A 24,894-nucleotide genomic window follows, 5' to 3' on the forward strand; every position below is an offset into this window, starting at 1 on the left:
ATCGGTTTGCTATAATGTATGTGTTTGAATACAATGTTTTAATATGAAAACAAGGATTGCAACAACAAAAAATTCACGACCATCTGCACGACTATCAGCTTCTCCTGGAGGTGCACAATTTGAAACGAAACTCATCAACAGTCACGCACCACGGCAGAAAAATTTAATGAAACGCACGTCCACCCCGTATAACAGGCTCTCCCATTTTCCCCCGTTACTCTATTCAAGGTCACCCTACTTCCTAGGCTGGTTTCGTTATTTTATGCGTGAAGGGGTTAGTGCAGTAACAGCCGTAGTTTGGATTGGATTTAGAATGGAACAGACTGTATTTCGTTTTAATATCGAGATATGTGAAAGGTAGTTCTGTCTTTCATTTGCAATATTCAAGTCAAAGTCTTCGTGCCTCTGGGACGGTGCAGACAGTTGTTGACTTCCTGGTCTGCAGTTAACTTTGTTCTTGTTTGAGAGATGGAAGCCCGACTTTTAGTGCGATCAGGAGTTGTTTTGTTTTCCGATTTGACGTTGGATATTACACAGGTTTCAGAGATGTGACGTCTCTGTTTTCAGTGCAGAGGCTTTGGCGTTTTCATGGAACGGAAATAATAAGTATACAGCTTGGTCGGAAATGTGGGCACGAAATACAAATCGCATGGCATGACCACAGTCAGCGTTTACGTGCTTCCTATAAATTACAACTGGTGAAACAGAAAATCGGAATATTGCTTTTTTTAAAAAAAAAATTGTTCTCTCGTACAGAGTATTTCATTAGGCCTGTTTAACACGAAAACAGTGTTATAACACAAAAAGGCGGTAGAAACTCAACATCCCTGTTATAAATGTATCTCACGTGTGTGTTTATGTGTAAATATCGTGTGTAAGCAAATAGAACACGACTCACCACATAATATTTTCTTCCACATCAGTAACATTGATTACGTGTCTATTTTTTAACGTTTTGTTTCAGTGAGCGAAACATTTTTCGGAAACAACTTATGTAAATAGGAGGTCACGGTCTTTGCTTACTATTATACACCGGCAACCTTCAACACACCCTAACCTCAAATTTGTCACTCGTTGTCTTTACATGGCAAACTGAATGTACGAGGACATATTGAAAAGTTCCAAAGTTTTTTTTCCCCTAAGAAAAAGTAAATGCTTGACTGTGTGAAGTAAACGACACTCATAATTTCTTGCTTTTTTAAAAAATAATTTTGTCATAGAGGTCTTTGAATTACTGCCATGAAAATGGGGCAGTGGACGGAGACGATATTAGTTCGGAATGGACAGAGTACAGTGGTTGAGATTTTTATTGCAGGAAATGTTCCATCGATTGGCATTAGTCGGCAAAAGAAACTTGTTTATGGCGACAGTTGTGTAGAAATAAAAAGTTTCGACACTGGACTGCACATGTCAGGGACCCATGTCTCAAACACTTCAGCTCACTGACTCTTCCATTAACTGAGCATTACTTTTCAAAAATTCAAGGCAAATAAGATTTGAGGTTTTCACAGAGGTGAGTATGAAGATTTCTGTCTTCTGGGTCGTTGATTCATCGCCCTGATGACGGAGGCAGTATGACTTCCGAAACGTTGGTTAACATCTACCAGACTACACAGGGCAACAACCCAGAAGACAGAAATCTTCATCGCCCTGATGACGGAGGCAGTATGACCTCCGAAACGTTGGTTAACATCGACCAGACTACACAGCGCAACAACAACCCAGAAGACAGAAATCTTCATACTCATCGCCCTGATGACGGAGGCAGTATGACCTCCGAAACGTTGGTAAACATCGACCAGACTACACAGCGCAACAACCCAGAAGACAGAAATCTTCATCGCCCTGATGACGGAGGCAGTATGACCTCAGAAACGTTGGTAAACATCGACCAGACTACACAGCGCAACAACCCAGAAGACGGAAATCTTCATCGCCCTGATGGCGGAGGCAGTATGACCTCCGAAACGTTGGTTAACATCGACCAGACTACACAGCGCAACAACCCAGAAGACAGAAATCTTCATCGCCCTGACGACGGAGGCAGTATGACCTCAGAAACGTTGGTAAACATCGACCAGACTACACAGCGCAACAACCCAGAAGACAGGAATCTTCATACTCTGATGACGGAGGCAGTATGACCTCCGAAACGTTGGTAAACATCGACCAGACTACACAGCGCAACAACCCAGAAGACAGAAATCTTCATCGCCCTGATGACGGAGGCAGTATGACCTCTGAAACGTTGGTAAACATAGACCAGACTACACAGCGCAACAACCCAGAAGACAGAAATCTTCATACTCTGATGACGGAGGCAGTATGACCTCCGAAACGTTGGTAAACATCGACCAGACTAAACAGCGCAACAACCCAGAAGACAGAAATCTTCATACTCTGATGACGGAGGCAGTATGACCTCCGAAACGTTGGTAAACATCGACCAGACTAAACAGCGCAACAACCCAGAAGACAGAAATCTTCATACTCTGATGACGGAGGCAGTATGACCTCCGAAACGTTGGTAAACATCGACCAGACTACACAGCGCAACAACCCAGAAGACAGAAATCTTCATACTACTGCGTTGGTCCTGGTGTCTTCAACCACACACCATACAGCCCAGACTCCATCTCCAGCACCATCGTCCTTCCATCCCATTCCGAAACTGAAGAAACTATATTCGTATATTAAAGTAACATTATTTCAAGAAGATTAACGTAAATCACAAGAAACTTGTGTCCGAGCTGACATTTAAATCGACCGGTTTTAGGTAAATGTCTTCCAGAAGCAGTTACGTCCTGCCGGTGATCCCATTTGTATTTGGCGGAACTGTACATCTGCAATGACAGTCCTTTTTTCTCTAAATTGTTAACCACCAAAAAATATATATTCAATAGAGAAGCAGGGAATTTGAATGTCCCAGTGTTTCCAGAATACGGGTGTGGTTCCAATGCAATCAAGTCATCTGACGGAGCCATCGGAGCGTGTATCCAGACGACTGAACGAGCTCACGGATATTTGCGTCTACATCCATTCCACTGCAGATGTGATTTAAGCACAAAAAAATATTACACTGGAATTGCACGGAATTTAACATGCACCAAATACACGTCCATCTCTCTGTGTGTACTGAAACAAAACTATGCCGACGAGTACAGAAGGAACATTTATTCATGAATAATCTCGCCTTTTTCAGTAGAACACAGAGTTGCTTTATTTGATATGGTTTGTAACGTAAACTCCTGTACGGACAAAGCGTAGCGTAATTACATTTGACTTTTTATACGTTCTTCACAGAAAGTAGGCGATGTGTCACTTCGTCTGTCTCTCTCCGCATTTTATAAGTATTAAAGTATTGTACTGATTTAGATTAAATTTGGTATAGGACGGCTACAATTAGAGTTGCCGAACGAACTTATTTTCGGTTCATGTAGGCTACAGATAAACTATACTTAACACGAAATACATTGAATTATATCGATTCTAAAGCAAAGAACTCACCGTACAAATACATAAAATAAAACAAGCATGTAATAAAGACCTATAGCTTTTAATGAGATGATGAAAACATCATTTTAAATCTGATAAACATCTGACTAAAAGTTGCATTTAAGAAATTATATTTAAGTTTATATAATTTTATACACCTGAAGATGGTTCTTTTAGAACTGAAACATGTCGTGTAAAAGTGATGATCTAATGTAAATCGAACATTTCGATAGAGAACATCATTTAATATATTTTAAATATTTAAATGTTAATTATAGTAATATTTTAATATTAATAGGAATTTTATTGTGATTAGACTGACAAGATTTAAACAATATATAGCTTTTAATTTAAAAAAAATTCGATTTGGTGGACGCTTAAAATAAAACACGAAAATATGATTTATAACCATGAGCAATGTGTATCTGTGTTGGTCACTTCTGAAACACGAATTGAGTTCTATCATTAATTTTATTTATAGCCTCCCACATTATTTGATTTCTAACTTTGTCTGCTCCGACTTAATAGTAGCACAGGAAGAAATCGGTGTATATGTATCTGAAATAATACATCTGTTTCAATAAGCGAACATTAAGCAATAATAACTATGCCAAATCGGGAGAGTGGGTATTATTAATTTACCAGAAGATTAAAAATCTCATTCATAAAACTAAATTTGAAGATCATGTATGTAGTGTGAATATTTTTGCAACCATCTTTGTCATATCAAAACCTAAAATTGGTTTCGTAGCAATTTCCGTCAATTCTATACCCAGGTTTTAAATATAACAATCTCTTTTACTTAACTTTACATCTGCAATGAATGACTTCAGCCTCGATAATGTATTTATTATTTTATTTAGTGTTCTGTCTGACGACAGGTCCATATGAACAGGATCCTTCCATCCTTTTCTCGGACTGGGACCTGTTCATATACGTTCTTGGCAGATGATCCAGAAGTGGTTTGCCATTGCCTTCTTCTGTGTGTGAATGGAGTAATTGTTGAGATGCCACGGAGGAAAACTCCGTGTTGCCTAGACCACGGCCTTGCCCAACACAAGTTATAAATTCGGGCACGGCCGGAAATCGAACCCGAGACCCCCAGGATTACAAGGCCAGCGTTCTAACCGCTAGACCACCTCATCTTATTATTATTTAGTGTTCTGTCTGACGACAGGTCCATATGAACAGGATCCTTCCATCCTTTTCTCGGACTGGGACCTGTTCATATACGTTCTTGGCAGATGATCCAGAAGTGGTTTGCCATTGCCTTCTTCTGTGTGTGAATGGAGTAATTGTTGGGATGCCACGGAGGAATACTCCGTGTTGCCTAGACCACGGCCTTGCCCAACACAAGTTATAAATTCGGGCACCGCTGGGAATCGAACCTGAGACCCCAGGATTACAAGGCCAGCGTTCTAACCGCTAGACCACCTCATCTTATTATTATTTAGTGTTCTGTCTGACGACAGGTCCATATGAACAGGATCCTTCCATCCTTTTCTCGGACTGGGACCTGTTCATATACGTTCTTGGCAGATGATCCAGAAGTGGTTTGCCATTGCCTTCTTCTGTGTGTGAATGGAGTAATTGTTGGGATGCCACGGAGGAATACTCCGTGTTGCCTAGACCACGGCCTTGCCCAACACAATTTATAAATTCGGGCACCGCTGGGAATCGAACCTGAGACCCCAGGATTACAAGGCCAGCGTTCTAACCGCTAGACCACCGTGGCTATCGATAATGTATACAGAATTAGAAAGAATAAATTTGGAAGTATTTTTACTTTAATTACGAAAGCATTTTCCCAGCCTGACTTCTGTTACCCTAACAAGGTAAAACAAAGTAAACTCCCTCACTATAAAGTGTATCAGGGGCAAGGAAGAGAAATCCCTAGATATTCTAGAGCTGGCACTAGGTGGAATTGAATGGTCAGCTACACGTTTCAGGCTGCTATATCCCTGGAGAAAGAACCCATGGCGTGTGGACGTGAATAAAACATTTCCTGCCTCTGACGGAAGTCGAAACCACATCGTCCTGCCAGTAACGGTTTAAGTTACTGATAAAGGAAAGTTAAAAGTACATACAATATTTATCTCTGCTAGATTCATTGCACTCGGAGTTTTAAAAACAAAGACATAAAATCTCGATCAAGAAGAGATATCTGCAGTGCTGTTGGCAGCGTTTGTGTTCCATAAGAGGTTTTCTCTTTTACATATCGGTTGTTTGCAGAAATCTACACTCCGTAATTCCTTGTAATTTTTATTTATAAATAATTAATTTTGAAATAAATATCAGCATTTCTACTTTCGGAGAATTTGGTGTGTTGATATTTAAGAAGTACTTATCATCATACGGACATAACATTTATATACGAGGTCTGTTCAAAATGTATCGGACCTTAATTTTTCCCACTGAAACAAATGAAGCACGGGAGGTGTCCTCCGGTGGGGGGGGGTGTTTATACATATTTATTAGTCATCTATATATTCCCAAAACTCAAAGGTACTCATTTAAATAGATATTCCACTTCTTTTGGCACTCATATGAATGTACCTGTGTGCTTTGACCTACGTTTCTCCTAATGGCCGATACTGTTATTTACAGTCAAAGCGCCTCAATGTGACAGATTTATGAATTAAACAGCTGCCACACAATAGACGTTCACTGTGAAACCAGTTATGGTCGCAGAACAACCACGCCATGATTAATGATGGCGGTTCGAATTCAACTTTACATCCTTTGAGTGAAAATAATTTAAAATGGTCCGACGGCTTCATTCTGACAATTTACATTCATATCCTGTATTGAAAATAAAAATTTCGGAGATAGTGACTAACAGTTTCGTCAAGAACGGAAAAAGGTCAACTCTAAACATCATGTATGTTATATATACAAGATAAAATGGGCAGTGTCCCACTTAATGTATCTGCAAAATTTCTCGCATCTTCTGAGAGTGAAATTATCAACGAGTGTCGTAAGCGGATGTTAAGACAGAGATAAATAATGCATGAATCAACATGAAAACGTTCACATTACAGCTCCGAACACCATATCTAAACGATTCCGAAATTAATGGCTCCTTAATTCGTAAAACAGTTTTATATCTTTCGTGGTCCTCAAAGACGACACTCCGGTCAGAAGTATTTAATACTTTAACGTAAAGGTACGCAATATGAAGATGGTTACGTACGTATTAAAAACGGATAGACTGCATTTCGCACGCTACGATGGGATAATACAGGGGTGGGGAACCTTTTCATGCTGGAAGTCCGCATTAATTTAGCTGTAATCAAATAATACCGAATTCAAGAAACTTCAATTAGATATACTTAAAAATGTACATTATTTTGTAAAAATCTAACTGCTATGTACTTAATAATTTCAAAAAAATTAAAATTATTTGTTAATTTTAAAGTTACCTAATCTTTTAATGACTTTGTTGTGTCTGCTTTTTGTTGGAAAGCATTTGAATATTTGGTTGCAACATGTATTAATAAATATAAAATGATTTGTTCTGTAAAATTTGGATTCAGTCAAAAGGCCGCACTTAAGGACCTAGAAGGCCACAGGTTCCCCACCCCTGGGATAATACGAGAGAGAGAGAGAGATTATCATTCTACTTCGATTTGTAAATCTACCTGCTCACTAACAGATGGATTGAACAAATTCAGAGTAAAATCCAGTAGTAATCTCTTGTGAATAAGACAACTAACTTTTGCGTTTCATACAAGACGGAAAATTTCTTCGCTGGTTGAACGAAAGTCAGCTCTATAATAAACCTCTTCTCTGTGGAGTTAGTTTAAAGCGCCCTCCTGCCTGTCTGCTGTGTACTTTAATACAGAGTAAGGAAATGTTTTATCGCTCTTTAAGCTAAATGTGACAAATGATACCCCCTTATGTTATTCTGCAGTATAAACAATTGCGTCCACCACTAATACTTGTCACGCCGGTCGAGATCGCTCTATTTGCTCGACAGACTACATCCCCTATTCTCTCTCAGCACAACCCCTTTTTCCCACAGGACTAAACCACCCCTAACCTTTACACCCCTCTTTTCTCATGATCTCTCTAACTTCTTATTTGCCCTTCCTCTTTCTTCAGAAAGAACATTCTTTTTATATATTTTATCTCTTTGGTTCCTTAGAACCAAGTAGCCCCCCCCCCCTCCCACAACCCTTGCAGCCGACGTTGGCTGCAACTCTCGGGTCATATTGCCAAGTTCCCTGCCTTCAAGTTCGCCACATCTGGTGTGCATTATTTTTCGCATTTTTTCATTCTGGCAAGATGAATTCTCTTGGGATAATGAACACAGGAGATATACGATATAATACTTCACACAAAAGTATACCAGGTACAATTAACAATAAAATAATAACAATATATATAATATACCCACTGTTTTAAGTTACTCAAATACAATATATAGACGCCTTTTCATAATTCAAGTGGTTTTGTGTGTGAATTCCTTATACAGTTCGTTGTCCCTCATTTGGACTATTCTGTCACAAATTTTCTGAATTAAATCATGCACAGTTCTAAGCTGCCAAATCCCCACGTTAAGGACGTCGCAATTCGTTTGATATACCAGATCAGAGATTTACAAAGTGTAGTCCGCGGACCACCACTGATTCGCGAGCTTCATTAAGGTGGTCCTCGGAACAGCTGAAATTACGAAAGAATTATGACTTGAAATTAATAAAAAGATTTCTGTCTTCTGGGTTGTTGCGCTGCGTAGTCTGAATCTCCCTGATGACGGAGGCAGTATGACCTCCGAAACGCTGGTAAACACCTAGCATTTTCATACGCGCTATCGCGAGAACTTCAATCTGCGTTCTTGACAGACGAAGTTAACAGTGGCTTGCGTTGTGTTCTGCAGGTTGCTTGGTTTCCGGCGCGCGATGCCAGTGACTGGCCGAGTCCTCAACATGACCACCGAACTGTACGCCCTCGCGGACGGAGAGCTCCTCAAGACATTCTTCGTGTCGCCGTCCAACAACCTGTGTTTCCACGGCAAGTGCTCCTACTACTGCGACACTGCGCATGCTATCTGCGGCAACCCCGACATTCTTGAGGGCTCGTTCGCAGCGTTCCTGCCGGACAAGGAAATGGCTCCACGAAAGGTCTGGAGACATCCCTGGAGGAGGTCATACCACAAACGACGGAAGGCTCAGTGGGAACAAGGTACGCGGCAAAGTGGTAGAAGGTGACTGTGACCTTGATCCGATTCCCACGTACTTCACAGTTCGTGTTGTCTATCTCTCTCTCTCTCTATCTCTCTCTCCATTTAGGAGAGTAATTTACAGGCGGGAGGTTACGTAGATGGCAGAGGCATTACCCGTCTCTTACGAAACCAGAAGATTCATTACCGTGTTCATAAAGTCCGTCATTTATTTTACCCCAAGATACCTGAATTGAACATTCTCACAACCTGTTTCTTAAAAGACTTATTTTAATATCATCTTTCCATCTACTGCCAGTTTCTTTAAAATATTACTTTTACTTCGGGCTTTCCGGACCAATTTTTTTGTACGAATCTCATAATCTTTAAAATTCGATTATCATATTAATATTATTATCTGTTGAAGAATACAAATTACGCAACTCCTAATTTTGTAGTTTTCTTAACGTAGTCAAGAAGAGCGAAATAGTACTTGAAAGAATACGGAATTATATTTGTCCAAATCATGCGTCTATTGGTCCATTTCCCGGACGATTTCGACTTTTATCTGATACGGAGTCCGTACCTGTTAGAAAACTCTTGCTCCAAACCAGCAGTGACTTTTGCAGTAACCTTCGAATAACAGACCTCTACACAGCGTTTAAAACCTATAAACGGAAAATCTACTGGTAATTTCTGTCTTACAGATGGACAGATCTTGGTACCACAATGTATTTATCGCTGTTTTATCATTTCACATTAAACTGCGTCAGTCTCTCTGACACTTATTTTCCGTCTTCTTAATTCATAATTCTTCGTGCCGGAGGACTCCGTGTAAGGACATAAAGATGGTACCGTAACAGTGCCTGCTTTGTTCTACAACAATTCTGAGATGAATCTACAGGTCTAGTGTAAGAAGTTTGGGGCGTAGCCCCCTTATCTTTAAGCATAAGGAGAGACAGAAATCAGCAAAGGCCCACAATTCTGCTGCAGCCAAGTACAGTCTGTCTAGTTATATAGTTACAGCAGGTAGATTCTAAATAAAACAACGATAAGGTTAAAAGTTAGTACAAGTCTTCATGGTATTAAAGTTACAGGCTAGCAGTAAACGTAGATATTCTAGGGCGTGTAGAAGTTGATGAGAAAAAGAGACGTACCATAGAAGCTACAATGTCGAGAATCATAATGGCGGAATAACACACAGAGAGCAAATTCCCAGTCTGAGTATTTGATATGACAATATTCTAGTACCTCGCGTTGTGGCACTTAGCTTCGCCATATTTAATTATACTCACACGCGTAAATGGACACCAATGTTACATAGTCACGACATCTTAAAATATAATTTTCGGACATTGGAAAGCGCGTTACCAAATACCTGCTCTAAAACGACGTCATTTAACACTCATAGAACTGTGACGTTGTGTCTGTTGTACTTCGTCGTGTTTATTTTATTTATTTATTAACTTTTATTTTAATAATATTTGAAGCTTGTGAAATGATGATGTGTGTTCCAAATATCTTCATGAAGAAGAATTCTCCTTGAGAAGCTGATAGTCTCTAAGCTATTCAATAAATTCCACAGAATGGTTCATTATTATGGTCTAAAGATCCCGCCACTGGTCCCTATCCTAAGCCATTCGAATTCAGCCAACATCTTGAAACCATATTTATTTCAAATTCGTTTTAATGTTATATCATTCTACACGCTTAGGTTACCCAAGTTTGTTCTTTATTTTAGATTTTCCAATAGAAATGTTGTACAAATTTCTCATCCCTGTCATGTGTGATACATACCCCGTCATCTCCATCCTCCTTAATTTTATCACGTTAATATTTTGGGAATCGTTCAAATTACGACGAGCCGCCTCGTTTTGTATTTGTCACCCTGGCATTTATTTATTTATCTTTGGCCCGAACATTCTGCCTTCAGCACCCTGTCTTAAAATATCCTTTAGCTGTGTTTCTCTCGAAGAACACAAAACATTAATTTTTATTTTAATTTGTACCAATTTATAAAGGACGCGAGAAGATAAAGAACAGGCAGAAATCAAACTTCCACTTAAGAAACAATGAATACTGTTTCGTTGCAATTAAACTTGACTGTATTATAGAAAAATTAATTTGTCTTTGTTTCGATTACCGGAAGGTAAAAAGGTGCACCTACCTACCATCGAACTGTGGGTTAGGCCTTCGGGAAGCTGGATAATGTATTCAATACGAACCGGATGGCACTCAAGAGAGGAAAACTGTAATCAAAACTTCCTCCTACTTTTGTTAGCTCAGAAAGAGAGAGAGACAGAGAGAGATGAGACAATCCAACGGACACTTCTTGCTTTTCGTAAAACAATTTTGGTTTATGTCTCCTTTGTCTTCCCGTCTGCTATCCAGAATTTAGATTAAAATATTTAAAGCTAGTAGTACCTGTAGATGTCAGGGATATTACTGTTGTTGTAGTTACCATCATCATGAGGCCTTCTGCCATTAATATAACAGTTATTTTATCGAAGGACTTAAAAATGACAAAATAAATATACAAATAAGATATTGTACTGCCTCGAACGAAACAGTTTACTACATACGCCGTAAAATATTTGTTCTGTAAACAACCGTGTTTCTTTCCTTCATCTTATTTCCATTTGACTTAAGTCATTCAGAGCAATGAGGTTGATCGTACTGAGCGATGTTGCGTCATTTGTCCGCGTTTCCGTTTAACATGCATTCGATTTTGTTTGGAATATTTCTTGATAACGACCCAAGCGGAGGGTATCCTGTTCATTATGAAACTCTTTATCAGCAAAATATCGAAATGGGAATCCTGACCGTACGCCGACATGCCCTTTCTGGTTTGAGATCCAGCCTAAGACTGAATAGTCTCTGTCGTTGCAGATTCTGACTATTGTACGATGGTAAGAGACATTCCACCGTACGACTCCGGCCGTCGATTGCTTGACCTCATGGACATGGCCGTGTTCGACTTCCTAACGGGTAACATGGACCGACATCACTACGAGACGTTTCGGGTCTTCGGCAACGACACCTTCCCTCTGCACCTGGATCATGGCCGTGGTTTCGGAAAACCTTTCCAGGATGAGTTGTCCATCCTGGCGCCAGTACTTCAGTGCTGCCTCATGCGGCAGACCACCCTTACTACTCTTCTCAGGTCAGTTTGGAGATTAAACGAGTTAAATTTATTTTGAACGTGTAATTAGCGATTTATTTGACTGTGGTAACTTCGAGTCCAGCTGAGACAAGTGGCCGGTAATCCATTTCCAATATTGAACAAACAAAATTATGTCCTTGAAAACGCATCATTTGTTCGATTTTGGAAGTAATCGAAAATTCTGTGCTGTTATGTTCGCTTTATAATCAGTTTTCATGTATTAATCTGAGTCGTTCCATAATTTAATTTCCTCTCTGGTATTTTAAGTCCGCGACATATCCTGTAACCCAGGGCAGGTTTCAGTGAACGTCTCTGCCCTTATTTTAAGTTTAAAAACGTAACTGCTTTCGAAAATAACGTTCAACGTTAAACACATCCTACATTTCTGAGAACGACATCATGATTGTTACATAAACAATTCCCAAAGGAAGAACGAATACAAATAAACTGAGGCAAACCATGGGCATATCGAAGTGACCGGAATCAAGTGTTGCAACTGGGCACTGAAAATTGGAATTTCCCTATCATACCAACAAAATATTTGCTATTAATCTTCGTGTTGCCCGACTCTTGGTGCAGCCTGTAGTGCAGACTATTCCGTCGGATGAACACGAGGAAAGACACACACACAGAAGAGAGGACTGTCGAATTTGAATATGTCTAATAGCCTATATACTATATTCAGCGGGAAAATAAATTACACGCTCTTGTCTGTGTGTAGTTCCTCTCTTGATATGAGCTATATAAGCTTAACAAAGGCTTCTGTGCAAGCAATACAATACAACGTCGACGGTGCGCAAAAGCGAGCTATGGTACCTAAGACATAGGACGATGATTTGAAATAATAGAATCAGTAAACCTTAAAATTTTGAGTGATTTGTTAAACGGTATTAAAATCTGAAATGTGTAACTGCTGATGGAACACTGTGATTTTGGAAGAACATTAAGCACTGAGGATCGTCAGTGCCTGAATATAAACGCACGTAAGCGACGTCCCGCTGTGGAAACCTGCCCGTCGGAATTACAGTTTTTTCTTACGAGCGCAGACCTGGAGAAGCCGGGTAAACCCATTTCTGTTCACAGTTGCGCTATCTAGAAAACTCGATGTATAATTCCATTACAATATTGCTTGTCGGATTTATCAACAAATTTATATAAATAACGCAATATATCGCTACTTCGTACACGCGAGATGTGGTATTTCTACCCTCAAGACAGACAGTTCGTACTTCTACCTTCTTTGTTGAAGCAATTGATGGGTTTCATTTTAAAATACGAGGATCACTGACTTTCTAACCCTAATCGTTACCCTAGCAATTGTGTTGTTACGAGATACTCTGTTTTCTTTTGCGACTGTTTTGGGGGGGGGGCCTTGAAATTTCAGGGCAACGCATGAAGTTCTCGAGACTTCACTGTTTATTGTCTCACACGAGATTACAGGGAACGCAGATGCCTGATAAACGGCATATATCTTCCTTGAAAAAGGATGGCGCATTTAGAACAGGGCAATATATCTACGTTTCATTTCAGGTTAACAGGCCCCCAGCCGTCCAAAGTTCGCTCAAACTAAGTACGTGCCACTTCGCACTAATAAAACATTCAGCTATAATAATTTAACTTTATTTTCTACTTTCATTGCTTTTTTTTTCCAAAGAGATGCCGAGGATAAAAATACTTTAGGCGCTACATAATCTAATTATGCTTGTAAACACGCTACTGTGTATACATCTGATATTAGTGCGATAATCTCTGAGTAATGGGTCGATTTTATTAGCTTGTGTTGCGTGTGATACTTTCTGATCCTTGATTGAAATTAATACTTGAGACTTCATTACACAGAATGTACAAAGGCTGCAGTCACATGCTACAGTATTTATATTTTTATTTATTTAGTGTTCTGTCTGACGACAGGTCCATATGAACAGGATCCTTCCATCCTTTTCTCGGACTGGGACCTGTTCATATACGTTCTTGGCAGATGATCCAGAAGTGGTTTGCCATTGCCTTCTTCTGTGTGTGAATGGGATGACACGGAGAAACCGGGGAAGCCCCCGGAGGAAAACTCCGTGTTGCCTAGACCACGGCCTTGCCCAACGCAAGTTATAAATTCGGGCACCGCCGGGAATCGAACCCGAGACCCCAGGATTACAAGACCAGCGTCCTTGTGCATTACACTATTCCAACCTCACCCAAGAAACTCGATTCAAGGTCACCCTTGTTGCTAGGCCGCTACTCACACCAGTTGCGCAGAAGCTGTGTATTTGCGAATTAACGAGCAGAACGTTTGTTAATTAACGAACGTTACTTGGTTTCGAAACCGCTTCCTGGTTTATATCATCTGTTCTGGTTGGTATAATTCGCTACGATCCTACGTTTTATTAAAATCTGAGTACACAAGTATCTCATTTTGTGTCTGTGATTTGCAACTGTGCTTATTTTAATATTTTTCCGTCTACGCCAAGGTCTAGTAAGTGAGTATTTCCGTTTCCGACCGAAATGTGTCATCTCGTCCCCCCTTTTTATATGATCCGTTGTATACGAAAGGAATAATTTTATAGATTTTAGTAAAGTTTCTTTTCAAATATTTCTATATAGTGTAGAAGAGAGACGTTTTAGAGCAATATGGATTAAGGCAGGTGCTTTAGTGGGAATATTAAACGATGTTTTCCTTCATCGTAATTGATACCAAAACTAAAAAAAGCAAAGGAAACTCTTTTCAGCTTGTAATTATTCCACGTACATATCCGGTTTCATAATTTAATGATGTTATTATGAACACTTCGTGTGTAATGAGTATATCTGCCGTGTAATCAAGTGACTTGTATGTTTTACACAGTCTGGGTCGATTTCATTTTCTAAAGGAATTCCATTAAGTTTTATTTTTGACTTATTTTCGCTACTGAGTGAGCAGAAAGATACGATGTCTATACATCACGCGGTTTACGAATTAATCTCTTGTTTGACGTAAGCGTGCGTGAGAAAATCGCCATCTTGTTTCTCTCTTTTTTTTTGTATTATTTCTTATTACGCGAGAATTTTGCCATGTGTTTCTCCCCCTAAAAATACGTCTTTGTTCTACAACCACTCTACCTCACTCCTCTATAAAAGAGTTGTATTTCTTTGCATGCAACGACAATGTTTGTAGAATGTAAAGAGAAACATAGGACTATAATCCATTATCTACATTCTGCCACGATACTGGCAGCTGAAATTAGGGTAAAAAAGAGGAAATAACACATAAAATCTTTTACGTCGGATAATAAATTATGTATCTAACAACACGAAATCTTAATTTTATAAAATAAAAGCAATTCGCTACTGTGCTTTATCTGCGACTACTAAAATTCACAGAATTCGTGTCTATGATTCTACGACAACCTTAGCACATTCTCCATAAGCAAATGTATTCTGTCCGTTTTGATTATTCCGGTTCAAACGCCAACTCGGAGTTTATCGGTAGACCGATTTTTGAATACGGCCCGTGGCATTGAAATATTTTCTTTTCTACCATACAACGGTAACCAATCTCAATTTGTGTGAAATGAAGATTATGAATTGAGAAATATTTACCAAATTTTTCCAAGACGCACCAAATTTTCACAACATAAAAAAAATCAATTTCTCCCGGGATTGTCTCCAACCTCAGTGACTTTATTTCTTCGTGAATGTAAGTTTGAATCGAAAATAAATAAATAACTAATATATTCCATGACTTTCATTGTTGTTACAAAAATAAACTAAGATTTATTTTCAAGAAAAAATATCTGATATATATATATCACTAAGTTAACGTTAACCTCTGAACCCGAAAGTCGTAAAGATAATATTAACAATCAAGTCCGTACCGCAAAGAGAGCAAATTCTTCACCATTACGAAGATAAAATTGGTTAATGCTTTTTAAGAAAATAATCATTACTTAGAGTGGAAATCTCACGAAACCTGTAAATACACCATGATGAGTAATTGATTATTGAAGCAGATGGGACGTATTGTTACCATTCGACTTTAAAGGTGAACGTGTGTCAGAACAAGGATTTTAAACCAACACCACATTTTAACTTAATTATAAAAGTTGTTATAAAATGTTAAGAAATCCATTATACTCTCAGCTAGTGAAGGAATTCGCGCTTTTTACGAAACCTGAATATTTATTGCCGTGTTCACAAACGCCCACCACCTGTCGCTGTCTTAAGCCATATTAATCCAATCCACCACCCTCAACCCCCTTTTCCCAAAGCTCCATTTTAATATTATCTTTTCACCTACGCTTAGGTCTTCCGAATGGTCTTTTCCCTTCAGACCTTTGAATAAATTGTTCTAATCATTTCTCAGCTTTCCGTCGCCTCTAGTTGTGGAAGTTGTCATTTATTTACAGTAAATAACTTTGAAAATAGTTTATAAATGCATACAGATTAGCTCAGAGGGCTCAACAGCCTCTGTGAACGCGGCAGTGAACCGTTTGTGTCCTCAGTGGAGTCAGTCAAGTGACAAAGTTAGATTATCTTTCAGTAATCTTTAATTTAACTTATCAGTAAAACGATGGCCACGGTGGTCTAGCGGTTAGAACGCTGGCCTTGTAATCCTGGGGTCTCGTGTTCGATTCCCGGCGGTGCCCGAATTTATAACTTGTGTTGGGCAAGGCCGTGGTCTAGGCAACACGGAGTTTTCCTCCGTGGCATCCCAACAATTACTCCATTCACACACAGAAGAAGGCAATGGCAAACCACTTCTGGATCATCTGCCAAGAACGTATATGAACAGGTCCCAGTCCGAGAAGAGAAAAGGATGGAAGGATCCTGTTCATATGGACCTGTCCTGAGACAGAACACTAAATAAAATAAATAAATAATAAAATCAGTTAAACGAGATTCCCAATTTTGCGTAACGTTAAACCATATTGCCGGTATGTTAGCCTACGGGGTCTCTCCCTGGCTCGTACTGACGTGTGACGTCACGCATCCACGCTACCGATGACACACACACATCTGTATGAACCAGTTTTGCACAAAACTTGGAGGGGGGGACAAATTCACGAATGCGACACATAAGATGAATGTGAATTTCGCATGTTTCTGTTTTCAGTTCTAGCTCCGTATATTCCGGTGTGAATTATGTGAGTAAACACATTCTGGTTATCGCAGAACGTCTTCCAGAGAAGGGTTGAACCAAAGAATTACCCCGTCTATTATAAGCATAGAAATCGGTTAAAGGATTCAGTGAGGACTTGGCTTTTACCTTTTGTTGTTTTGCAGAGATGGCTTCAGATTCTTCCATTCATTTGACCGCAAAGCAACTACGTAAAGTCTGTCGATCCTTTTATATCTTAGAAGATCCATTACTCTTCTCCCAGCCACTGGGCTTTTGTGTGGCGTTGCTTTGGAATCACGCCTTCAGTGCTTACCCTCCGGCAGGCAATCTAAAAAAGACAAAAGGAGGATAAATTGGACGTAGCGAGACACGAAAAGGAAGAAAATATGATGACTTATATGTAACATCTATATTACAACCAACCGAATCCAAGAACGAGCAAAGTGAAATATATTGTGCGCATGAAACATTTATATGGTAGGGGATTCGAACACAATTTGAGAGAAAATATATTCAGAATTCAACTGTGACTTGAATAAAATGTACGTATGTCAGATTCAGCCACGGTGTGGTCTAACGGTTAGAACGCTGGGGTCCCGGGTTCGATTCCCGGCGGTGCCCGAATTTATAACTTGTGTTGGGCAAGGCCGTGGTCTAGGCATCACGGAGTTTTCCTCCGGGGGCTTCCCCGGTTTCTCCGTGGCATCCCATTCACACACAGAAGAAGGCAATGGCAAACCACTTCTGGATCATCTGCCAAGAACGCATATGAACAGGTCCCAGTCCGAGAAAAGGATGGAAGGATCCTGTTCATATGGACCTGTCGTCAGACAGAACACTAATAATAATAATAAATGTCAGATCCAGGAATCTTAAAATAATGGAGCAGCAGAAATGCTGGTCCATCAAGTCAGAGAATGAATTTGATATATTAATTGATTCGATGTTTAACTGTTAACGCCTAATGGTAATTATATATACCACCTGTTTTAACAATAAATGAGCCTGCATTTTTACTTATGATTTTCGTAAGCTGTAAGCTGCGATTATTTCCTTAAACAGCGTTAACCAATTGACCCTTATTAGTTATGCAACGTATAACTGTATCCATCCGCGTAGCGCATTGATCCAGTATTTTATCTCATTATCAGGAGACCAAATTATTGGTCAACTAGTTTCTCAATAAACACAAAAATCATCGTGACAGTGAATTTATTTGTAGAATATAAAATGTTCATTTCACTTTAACTATCAGTGTTACTTGAAATTTCGAAAAACTAAAGAAAACCACGTACTAAGTATATAAACGAAAGTGAGATAGGTATTTTTGGGGGTTTTAAGCGGCAATTTTATCACAAACCACTGAACCCTTGAACCTTCGGTATGAAACGCACCTGGAATAATAATTCATTTGTACATGAACGAACAGACAAAGAAAGGCACATATTACTGTAAAACTTCCTTCGAATTTAACTTTATAACGTCTGCAGAGCTGATAGTTGCTAAGCCACTCAAGACAGTCTTCGTCTTTCATTGCCATTAACACAATATCCCGTCACTGTACCCCTTCCCCGAGCCAACTGAACCCAATCCACGCCCTACAGCCTGCACTCTGTATTTCCTTAAAATCCATCTAATCTTAGGTCTCCCAAGTAGCATAATCCCTTCAGGTTTTCAAACTAAAATTGTTGTGCATTTCTAAACTCCTGCATGCATGCTACGTGTGCTACTCATCTCACCCTCCCTAATTTCTTCACTCTAATAATATTTTATGAAACGTAAACATTATGAAACTCTTCATTGCGTCATTTTCGCTTAGGTTTAAATGTTTTCCTCAGTACTTTGTTCCAACAAACCCTCAGAGACCACAGAATATCGCAAAATCAAATATAATCCGGGTCACCGCTGCCCTTATCGAAAAATAACAAGGGTCTTGATACGTTGCGATTGAGAAATTTTAAGGGTAAATTCAATATCGTCCAAAACCTCGAATAAAATGAAATGTCACATTTCCTTTCATGGTGAGAGACTGCTAGTGACCGCAGATTTAACGCTGAGTGAGTGTATATGGAAATCACAAGTTTATACATAAACCAACACATGGAATATCTTGAAATCCCCCCCCACCCCATTCCGATATTGGCGCCACCATGTGTTTTCTCGGTCGTCTGATTTGATAGAGCAGTTCAGAGGCTGGTGCATTCTGACACTAGTGGATGGACAAACAGGGATTTGAAAGGGTTTTTCTGTTACAAACATCTTTCCCTTCCTCATTCTTCTATTCTTCTTTTAGATTCGTCCTGACTATTTTTCCTTCGATTGTCGGAGTGAAGTACATAGCGCCTACCAACCTTTCTAAAACAAATTGCCCTAGTACGAGGTGCGATCGGAAAGTTTACAGACTGTGTCAATAGAGGGCGAACCGGATGTAGTACGAGCTTCTGCCGCTAGGGGGTGCGGCCTACATTCATAGTGAATCAGTGTGCCAGTCGGCATCATCGAATTAGCATTTGTTTCTTAGTTACGGGCGTTTTGGTAGTGCATTACACCGACCCACCTGCGATTTCGGAATGGCGTGTGCATCAAATTTTGCCAAAGACTCGCCAAAACGGCTACGGAAACCTATGAAATGCTAAAGCAAGCATTTGGGGAGTCCGCAAACTTTTGTGTGGCATTCACGTTTTAAAAATGGCCGAACCTCTGTCGATGATGACGAGCGTTCTGGACGACCATCTTCGAGCACAACGCCCGAAAATGTTACGAAGATTCGGCAGGCCATTCACGAAGATAGACGTCGTACCATCAACGACTTGTGCGACATTGTTGGGATAGGCTATGGGACCTGTCAGCTGATTCTAAAGGAAGAACTCCACATGCGACGCATCATGACAACTCGCCAGCGCACACCGCCCTCAAAGTTCGGCAGTTTTTGGCCTCAAACACCATGGCCGTCATCCCGCACCCTCCTTATTCGCCGTGTGACTTCTTCCTCTTCCCAAAGATGAAAATTCAGCTAAAGAGAAGGAGATTTGAGACGATAGAAGAGATTCAGGCAGAATCGCAGATGGTGCTTGACAGGCTGACAAAGAAAGATTTCCAGGGATGCTTCCAGGCTTGGCAGCGGCGCTGGGATCGTTGTGTTCACTCCCAGGGGAACTACTTCGAGGGTGATGGATGAATTTAATACCTGAGATAAGTGTACGGGTTTTTTTTAATATTATAGGCGCAGTCTTGAAACTTTCCGATCGCACCTCGTAGCCCCAGAAGACTGCACTACGATATCAAATCCTTGCCTGATGATTTTCCTATTCTGTAAAATACATACAACAGTCGTTTTGAACACTCACAGTATAATAAGTTCGTATAATTGATTTTTCTGCTAAGGATATGCCTATTATTAACATGGATTTTTAGGAAATATGGCATGAGAGTGGACTGGATTCATCTGGCTCAGAATAAAGTCCAGTGGCTGGCTCTTTTGAACACGATAACGAACCTTATGGTTCTGTAAAGTAGTAGGGGATCGATTAATCGATATATCACACGCCACTGTCAGATTCTCAAGAAGGAATATACCTTTTGGAATCAGTTTCTTGATTTCTGTAATCGAATCTTACCAATTTCATCGACTACAGCATCGAATGACAGGGTGACCGCAGACAGTGACTCAGGGTTGTCCGTTAATCGAATATGACATCTCCCGAATACAAAACGCATTGAATTTTGACACAAGGTTTAAGTGATGTTCACTGAGTTGAAATGGCTTCTGTGTTAACACTGTTAAAAGATGCAGCAGGTTCTTAGATTACATTTATGATATTCCCATTAAATGTTTGGCTTAAATTATGAATTTGTATACATACATTGTGCTCGAGGAATCGACTCTGAGACTGAGGTATCGTATGAATACATTTTCTCTTAATTTTTCATACCTGTGGCTGAGCTAAAAGCCGTCCTGCTACGATTACTCTTTCCTGATGAGATATCTGAAAGCGATGTCTGTTTTTTTTTATTTTCTACTGGAGAAAAATTAATCAAAATCTTAATTTTACTAAGTGTCTCTCTTGGATAAAGAGCAGGACTGATCTACAGAGCGGTTTAAGCGCTTTAATTTCAAGATGTAATTCATCCTCATGCTTTTATGTAAGAACATTTAACGTTTCTAGATAGTGAATTGTATCCGTAAACAAAACGATAAAGTACTTTAATTATGTCGCTCCATGGGTTAGATCTTTTATGTATTCGAAATTAAATTTCTAGAAATAATACGTGCAAATCAACCCCTGAACCTGCTGTCTTCATAGAAACAGTCAGGGACGTCCGACAAAAGGACATAAGAAACACTTTAACGCTGTGACCAGAGGAAGCCAAGAGATCGGTCTAAATGATCATTTTTCTGGTGACGTAAGATGACAGATTTCCATTAGTCTACCACTGAATTCCCTTTCTTGGTTTATTTATCAACATAATCTTAACTGCATGGCGTCGGATATGTACGAACGATGTCTTTGAGGGTACTTGGTACAAGAAAGTTGTCGTGGCCTACTTCACGGGGCTATCCCAGGTACTGAGATAGACTCAGGTCTCAGTTCAGGGTTCGCAATGCCCAGCTCGAGTATTCTGAAGGCAGGTTCTGGCCAATTTATTATTAGAATAATTAAATCAAGGGGGCGGAGATGGGACGGGGCATGTAGCACGCATCGAAGAATTTTAGTTTGTAATTCTGAAGGTAAAATACCACTTGGAAGACTCAAGTCATAGACTGGAGGATAATATTAAGACAGAACCTAAGAAAATAAGAGTGTGAATATATGGATTGGAAGCATCTGGCTTAAGTTAGCGCTCGGTGGTGGCATATATATGGTACTGCAGACATTTATCTACAGATCTTTAAGCTAACATTTACTCATTTTAAGCCCAATGGTAACATCTCCCCTGCTTCAAGAGTCTGTAACTCTTCATTCTGTATCGATATCGTATGGTACTCAGTGTAAACAGCGATCATTTCCTCAAACAGCATTTATCAGGTGATATTTGTAATGGTGAAGAATTGTGAAGATTTCTGTCTTCTGGGTTGTTGCGCTGTGTAGTCTGGTCGATGTTAACCAACGTTTCGGAGGCCATACTGCCTCCGTCATCAGGGCGATGAGTATGAAGATTTCTGTCTTCTGGGTTGTTGCGCTGTGTAGTCTGGTCGATGTTAACCAACGTTTCGGAGGCCATACTGCCTCCGTCATCAGGGCGATGAGTATGAAGATTTCTGTCTTCTGGGTTGTTGCGCTGTGTAGTCTGGTCGATGTTAACCAACGTTTCGGAGGCCATACTGCCTCCGTCATCAGGGCGATGAGTATGAAGATTTCTGTCTTCTGGGTTGTTGCGCTGTATAGTCTGGTCGATGTTAACCAACGTTTCGGAGGCCATACTGCCTCCGTCATCAGGGCGATGAGTATGAAGATTTCTGTCTTCTGGGTTGTTGCGCTGTGTAGTCTGGTCGATGTTTACCAACGTTTCGGAGGCCATACTGCCTCCGTCATCAGGGCGATGAGTATGAAGATTTCTGTCTTCTGGGTTGTTGCGCTGTGTAGTCTGGTCGATGTTAACCAACGTTTCGGAGGCCATACTGCCTCCGTCATCAGGGCGATGAGTATGAAGATTTCTGTCTTCTGGGTTGTTGCGCTGTGTAGTCTGGTCGATGTTAACCAACGTTTCGGAGGCCATACTGCCTCCGTCATCAGGGCGATGAGTATGAAGATTTCTGTCTTCTGGGTTGTTGCGCTGTGTAGTCTGGTCGATGTTTACCAACGTTTCGGAGGCCATACTGCCTCCGTCATCAGGGCGATGAGTATGAAGATTTCTGTCTTCTGGGTTGTTGCGCTGTGTAGTCTGGTCGATGTTTACCAACGTTTCGGAGGCCATACTGCCTCCGTCATCAGGGCGATGAGTATGAAGATTTCTGTCTTCTGGGTTGTTGCGCTGTGTAGTCTGGTCGATGTTAACCAACGTTTCGGAGGCCATACTGCCTCCGTCATCAGGGCGATGAGTATGAAGATTTCTGTCTTCTGGGTTGTTGCGCTGTGTAGTCTGGTCGATGTTAACCAACGTTTCGGAGGCCATACTGCCTCCGTCATCAGGGCGATGAGTATGAAGATTTCTGTCTTCTGGGTTGTTGCGCTGTGTAGTCTGGTCGATGTTAACCAACGTTTCGGAGGCCATACTGCCTCCGTCATCAGGGCGATGAGTATGAAGATTTCTGTCTTCTGGGTTGTTGCGCTGTGTAGTCTGGTCGATGTTTACCAACGTTTCGGAGGCCATACTGCCTCCGTCATCAGGGCGATGAGTATGAAGATTTCTGTCTTCTGGGTTGTTGCGCTGTGTAGTCTGGTCGATGTTAACCAACGTTTCGGAGGCCATACTGCCTCCGTCATCAGGGCGATGAGTATGAAGATTTCTGTCTTCTGGGTTGTTGCGCTGTGTAGTCTGGTCGATGTTAACCAACGTTTCGGAGGCCATACTGCCTCCGTCATCAGGGCGATGAGTATGAAGATTTCTGTCTTCTGGGTTGTTGCGCTGTGTAGTCTGGTCGATGTTAACCAACGTTTCGGAGGCCATACTGCCTCCGTCATCAGGGCGATGAGTATGAAGATTTCTGTCTTCTGGGTTGTTGCGCTGTGTAGTCTGGTCGATGTTAACCAACGTTTCGGAGGCCATACTGCCTCCGTCATCAGGGCGATGAGTATGAAGATTTCTGTCTTCTGGGTTGTTGCGCTGTGTAGTCTGGTCGATGTTAACCAACGTTTCGGAGGCCATACTGCCTCCGTCATCAGGGCGATGAGTATGAAGATTTCTGTCTTCTGGGTTGTTGCGCTGTGTAGTCTGGTCGATGTTAACCAACGTTTCAGAGGTCATACTGCCTCCATCATCAGGGCGATGAGTATGAAGATTTCTGTCTTCTGGGTTGTTGCGCTGTATAGTCTGGTCGATGTTAACCAACGTTTCGGAGGCCATACTGCCTCCGTCATCAGGGCGATGAGTATGAAGATTTCTGTCTTCTGGGTTGTTGCGCTGTGTAGTCTGGTCGATGTTAACCAACGTTTCAGAGGCCATACTGCCTCCGTCATCAGGGCGATGAAGATTTCTGACTTCTGGGTTGTTGCGCTGTGTAGTCTGGTCGATGTTAACCAACGTTTCGGAGGCCATACTGCCTCCGTCATCAGGGCGATGAAGATTTCTGACTTCTGGGTTGTTGCGCTGTGTAGTCTGGTCGATGTTAACCAACGTTTCAGAGGTCATACTGCCTCCGTCATCAGGGCGATGAGTATGAAGATTTCTGTCTTCTGGGTTGTTGCGCTGTATAGTCTGGACGATGTTAACCAACGTTTCGGAGGTCATACTGCCTCCGTCATCAGGGCGATGAGTATGAAGATTTCTGTCTTCTGGGTTGTTGCGCTGTATAGTCTGGACGATGTTAACCAACGTTTCGGAGGTCATACTGCCTCCATCATCAGGGCGATGAGTATGAAGATTTCTGTCTTCTGGGTTGTTGCGCTGTATAGTCTGGACGATGTTAACCAACGTTTCAGAGGTCATACTGCCTCCGTCATCAGGGCGATGAGTATAAAGATTTCTGTCTTCTGGGTTGTTGCGCTGTATAGTCTGGACGATGTTAACCAACGTTTCGGAGGTCATACTGCCTCCGTCATCAGGGCGATGAGTATGAAGATTTCTGTCTTCTGGGTTGTTGCGCTGTATAGTCTGGACGATGTTAACCAACGTTTCGGAGGTCATACTGCCTCCATCATCAGGGCGATGAGTATGAAGATTTCTGTCTTCTGGGTTGTTGCGCTGTATAGTCTGGACGATGTTAACCAACGTTTCGGAGGTCATACTGCCTCCGTCATCAGGGCGATGAGTATGAAGATTTCTGTCTTCTGGGTTGTTGCGCTGTGTAGTCTGGTCGATGTTAACCAACGTTTCAGAGGCCATACT

At 40.9% G+C, this 24,894-nt stretch overlaps 1 protein-coding gene and 1 long non-coding RNA gene across 4 annotated transcripts in view; one reads left to right on the top strand and one right to left on the bottom strand.

Annotated features, from left to right (window-relative positions):
* The window catches only part of LOC110834581 (extracellular serine/threonine protein CG31145), a 193,505-nt gene that overhangs the window by 159,462 nt on the left and 9,149 nt on the right, over positions 1–24,894 (top strand). For all 3 annotated transcript variants that reach the window (XM_087349849.1, XM_087349847.1, XM_087349848.1), the window contains exons 6-7: positions 8,375–8,679; positions 11,546–11,819. In XM_087349849.1, coding sequence (XP_087205975.1) covers positions 8,375–8,679; positions 11,546–11,819 — 579 coding nt within the window. The remainder of the gene's footprint in view (positions 1–8,374; positions 8,680–11,545; positions 11,820–24,894) is intronic.
* Positions 1–24,894, bottom strand: part of LOC110834582 (uncharacterized) — a 163,861-nt gene that overhangs the window by 122,187 nt on the left and 16,780 nt on the right. Inside the window, exon 2 of the long non-coding RNA XR_015535375.1 lies at positions 17,056–17,236. This is a non-coding gene — a long non-coding RNA (uncharacterized LOC110834582). The remainder of the gene's footprint in view (positions 1–17,055; positions 17,237–24,894) is intronic.

The sequence above is a fragment of the Zootermopsis nevadensis genome, unplaced genomic scaffold, assembly GCF_977971745.1.
Source record: "Zootermopsis nevadensis isolate Lab colony 2312 unplaced genomic scaffold, Znev_1.0 Znev_ptg000016l, whole genome shotgun sequence".
NCBI lineage: Eukaryota > Metazoa > Arthropoda > Insecta > Blattodea > Termopsidae > Zootermopsis > Zootermopsis nevadensis.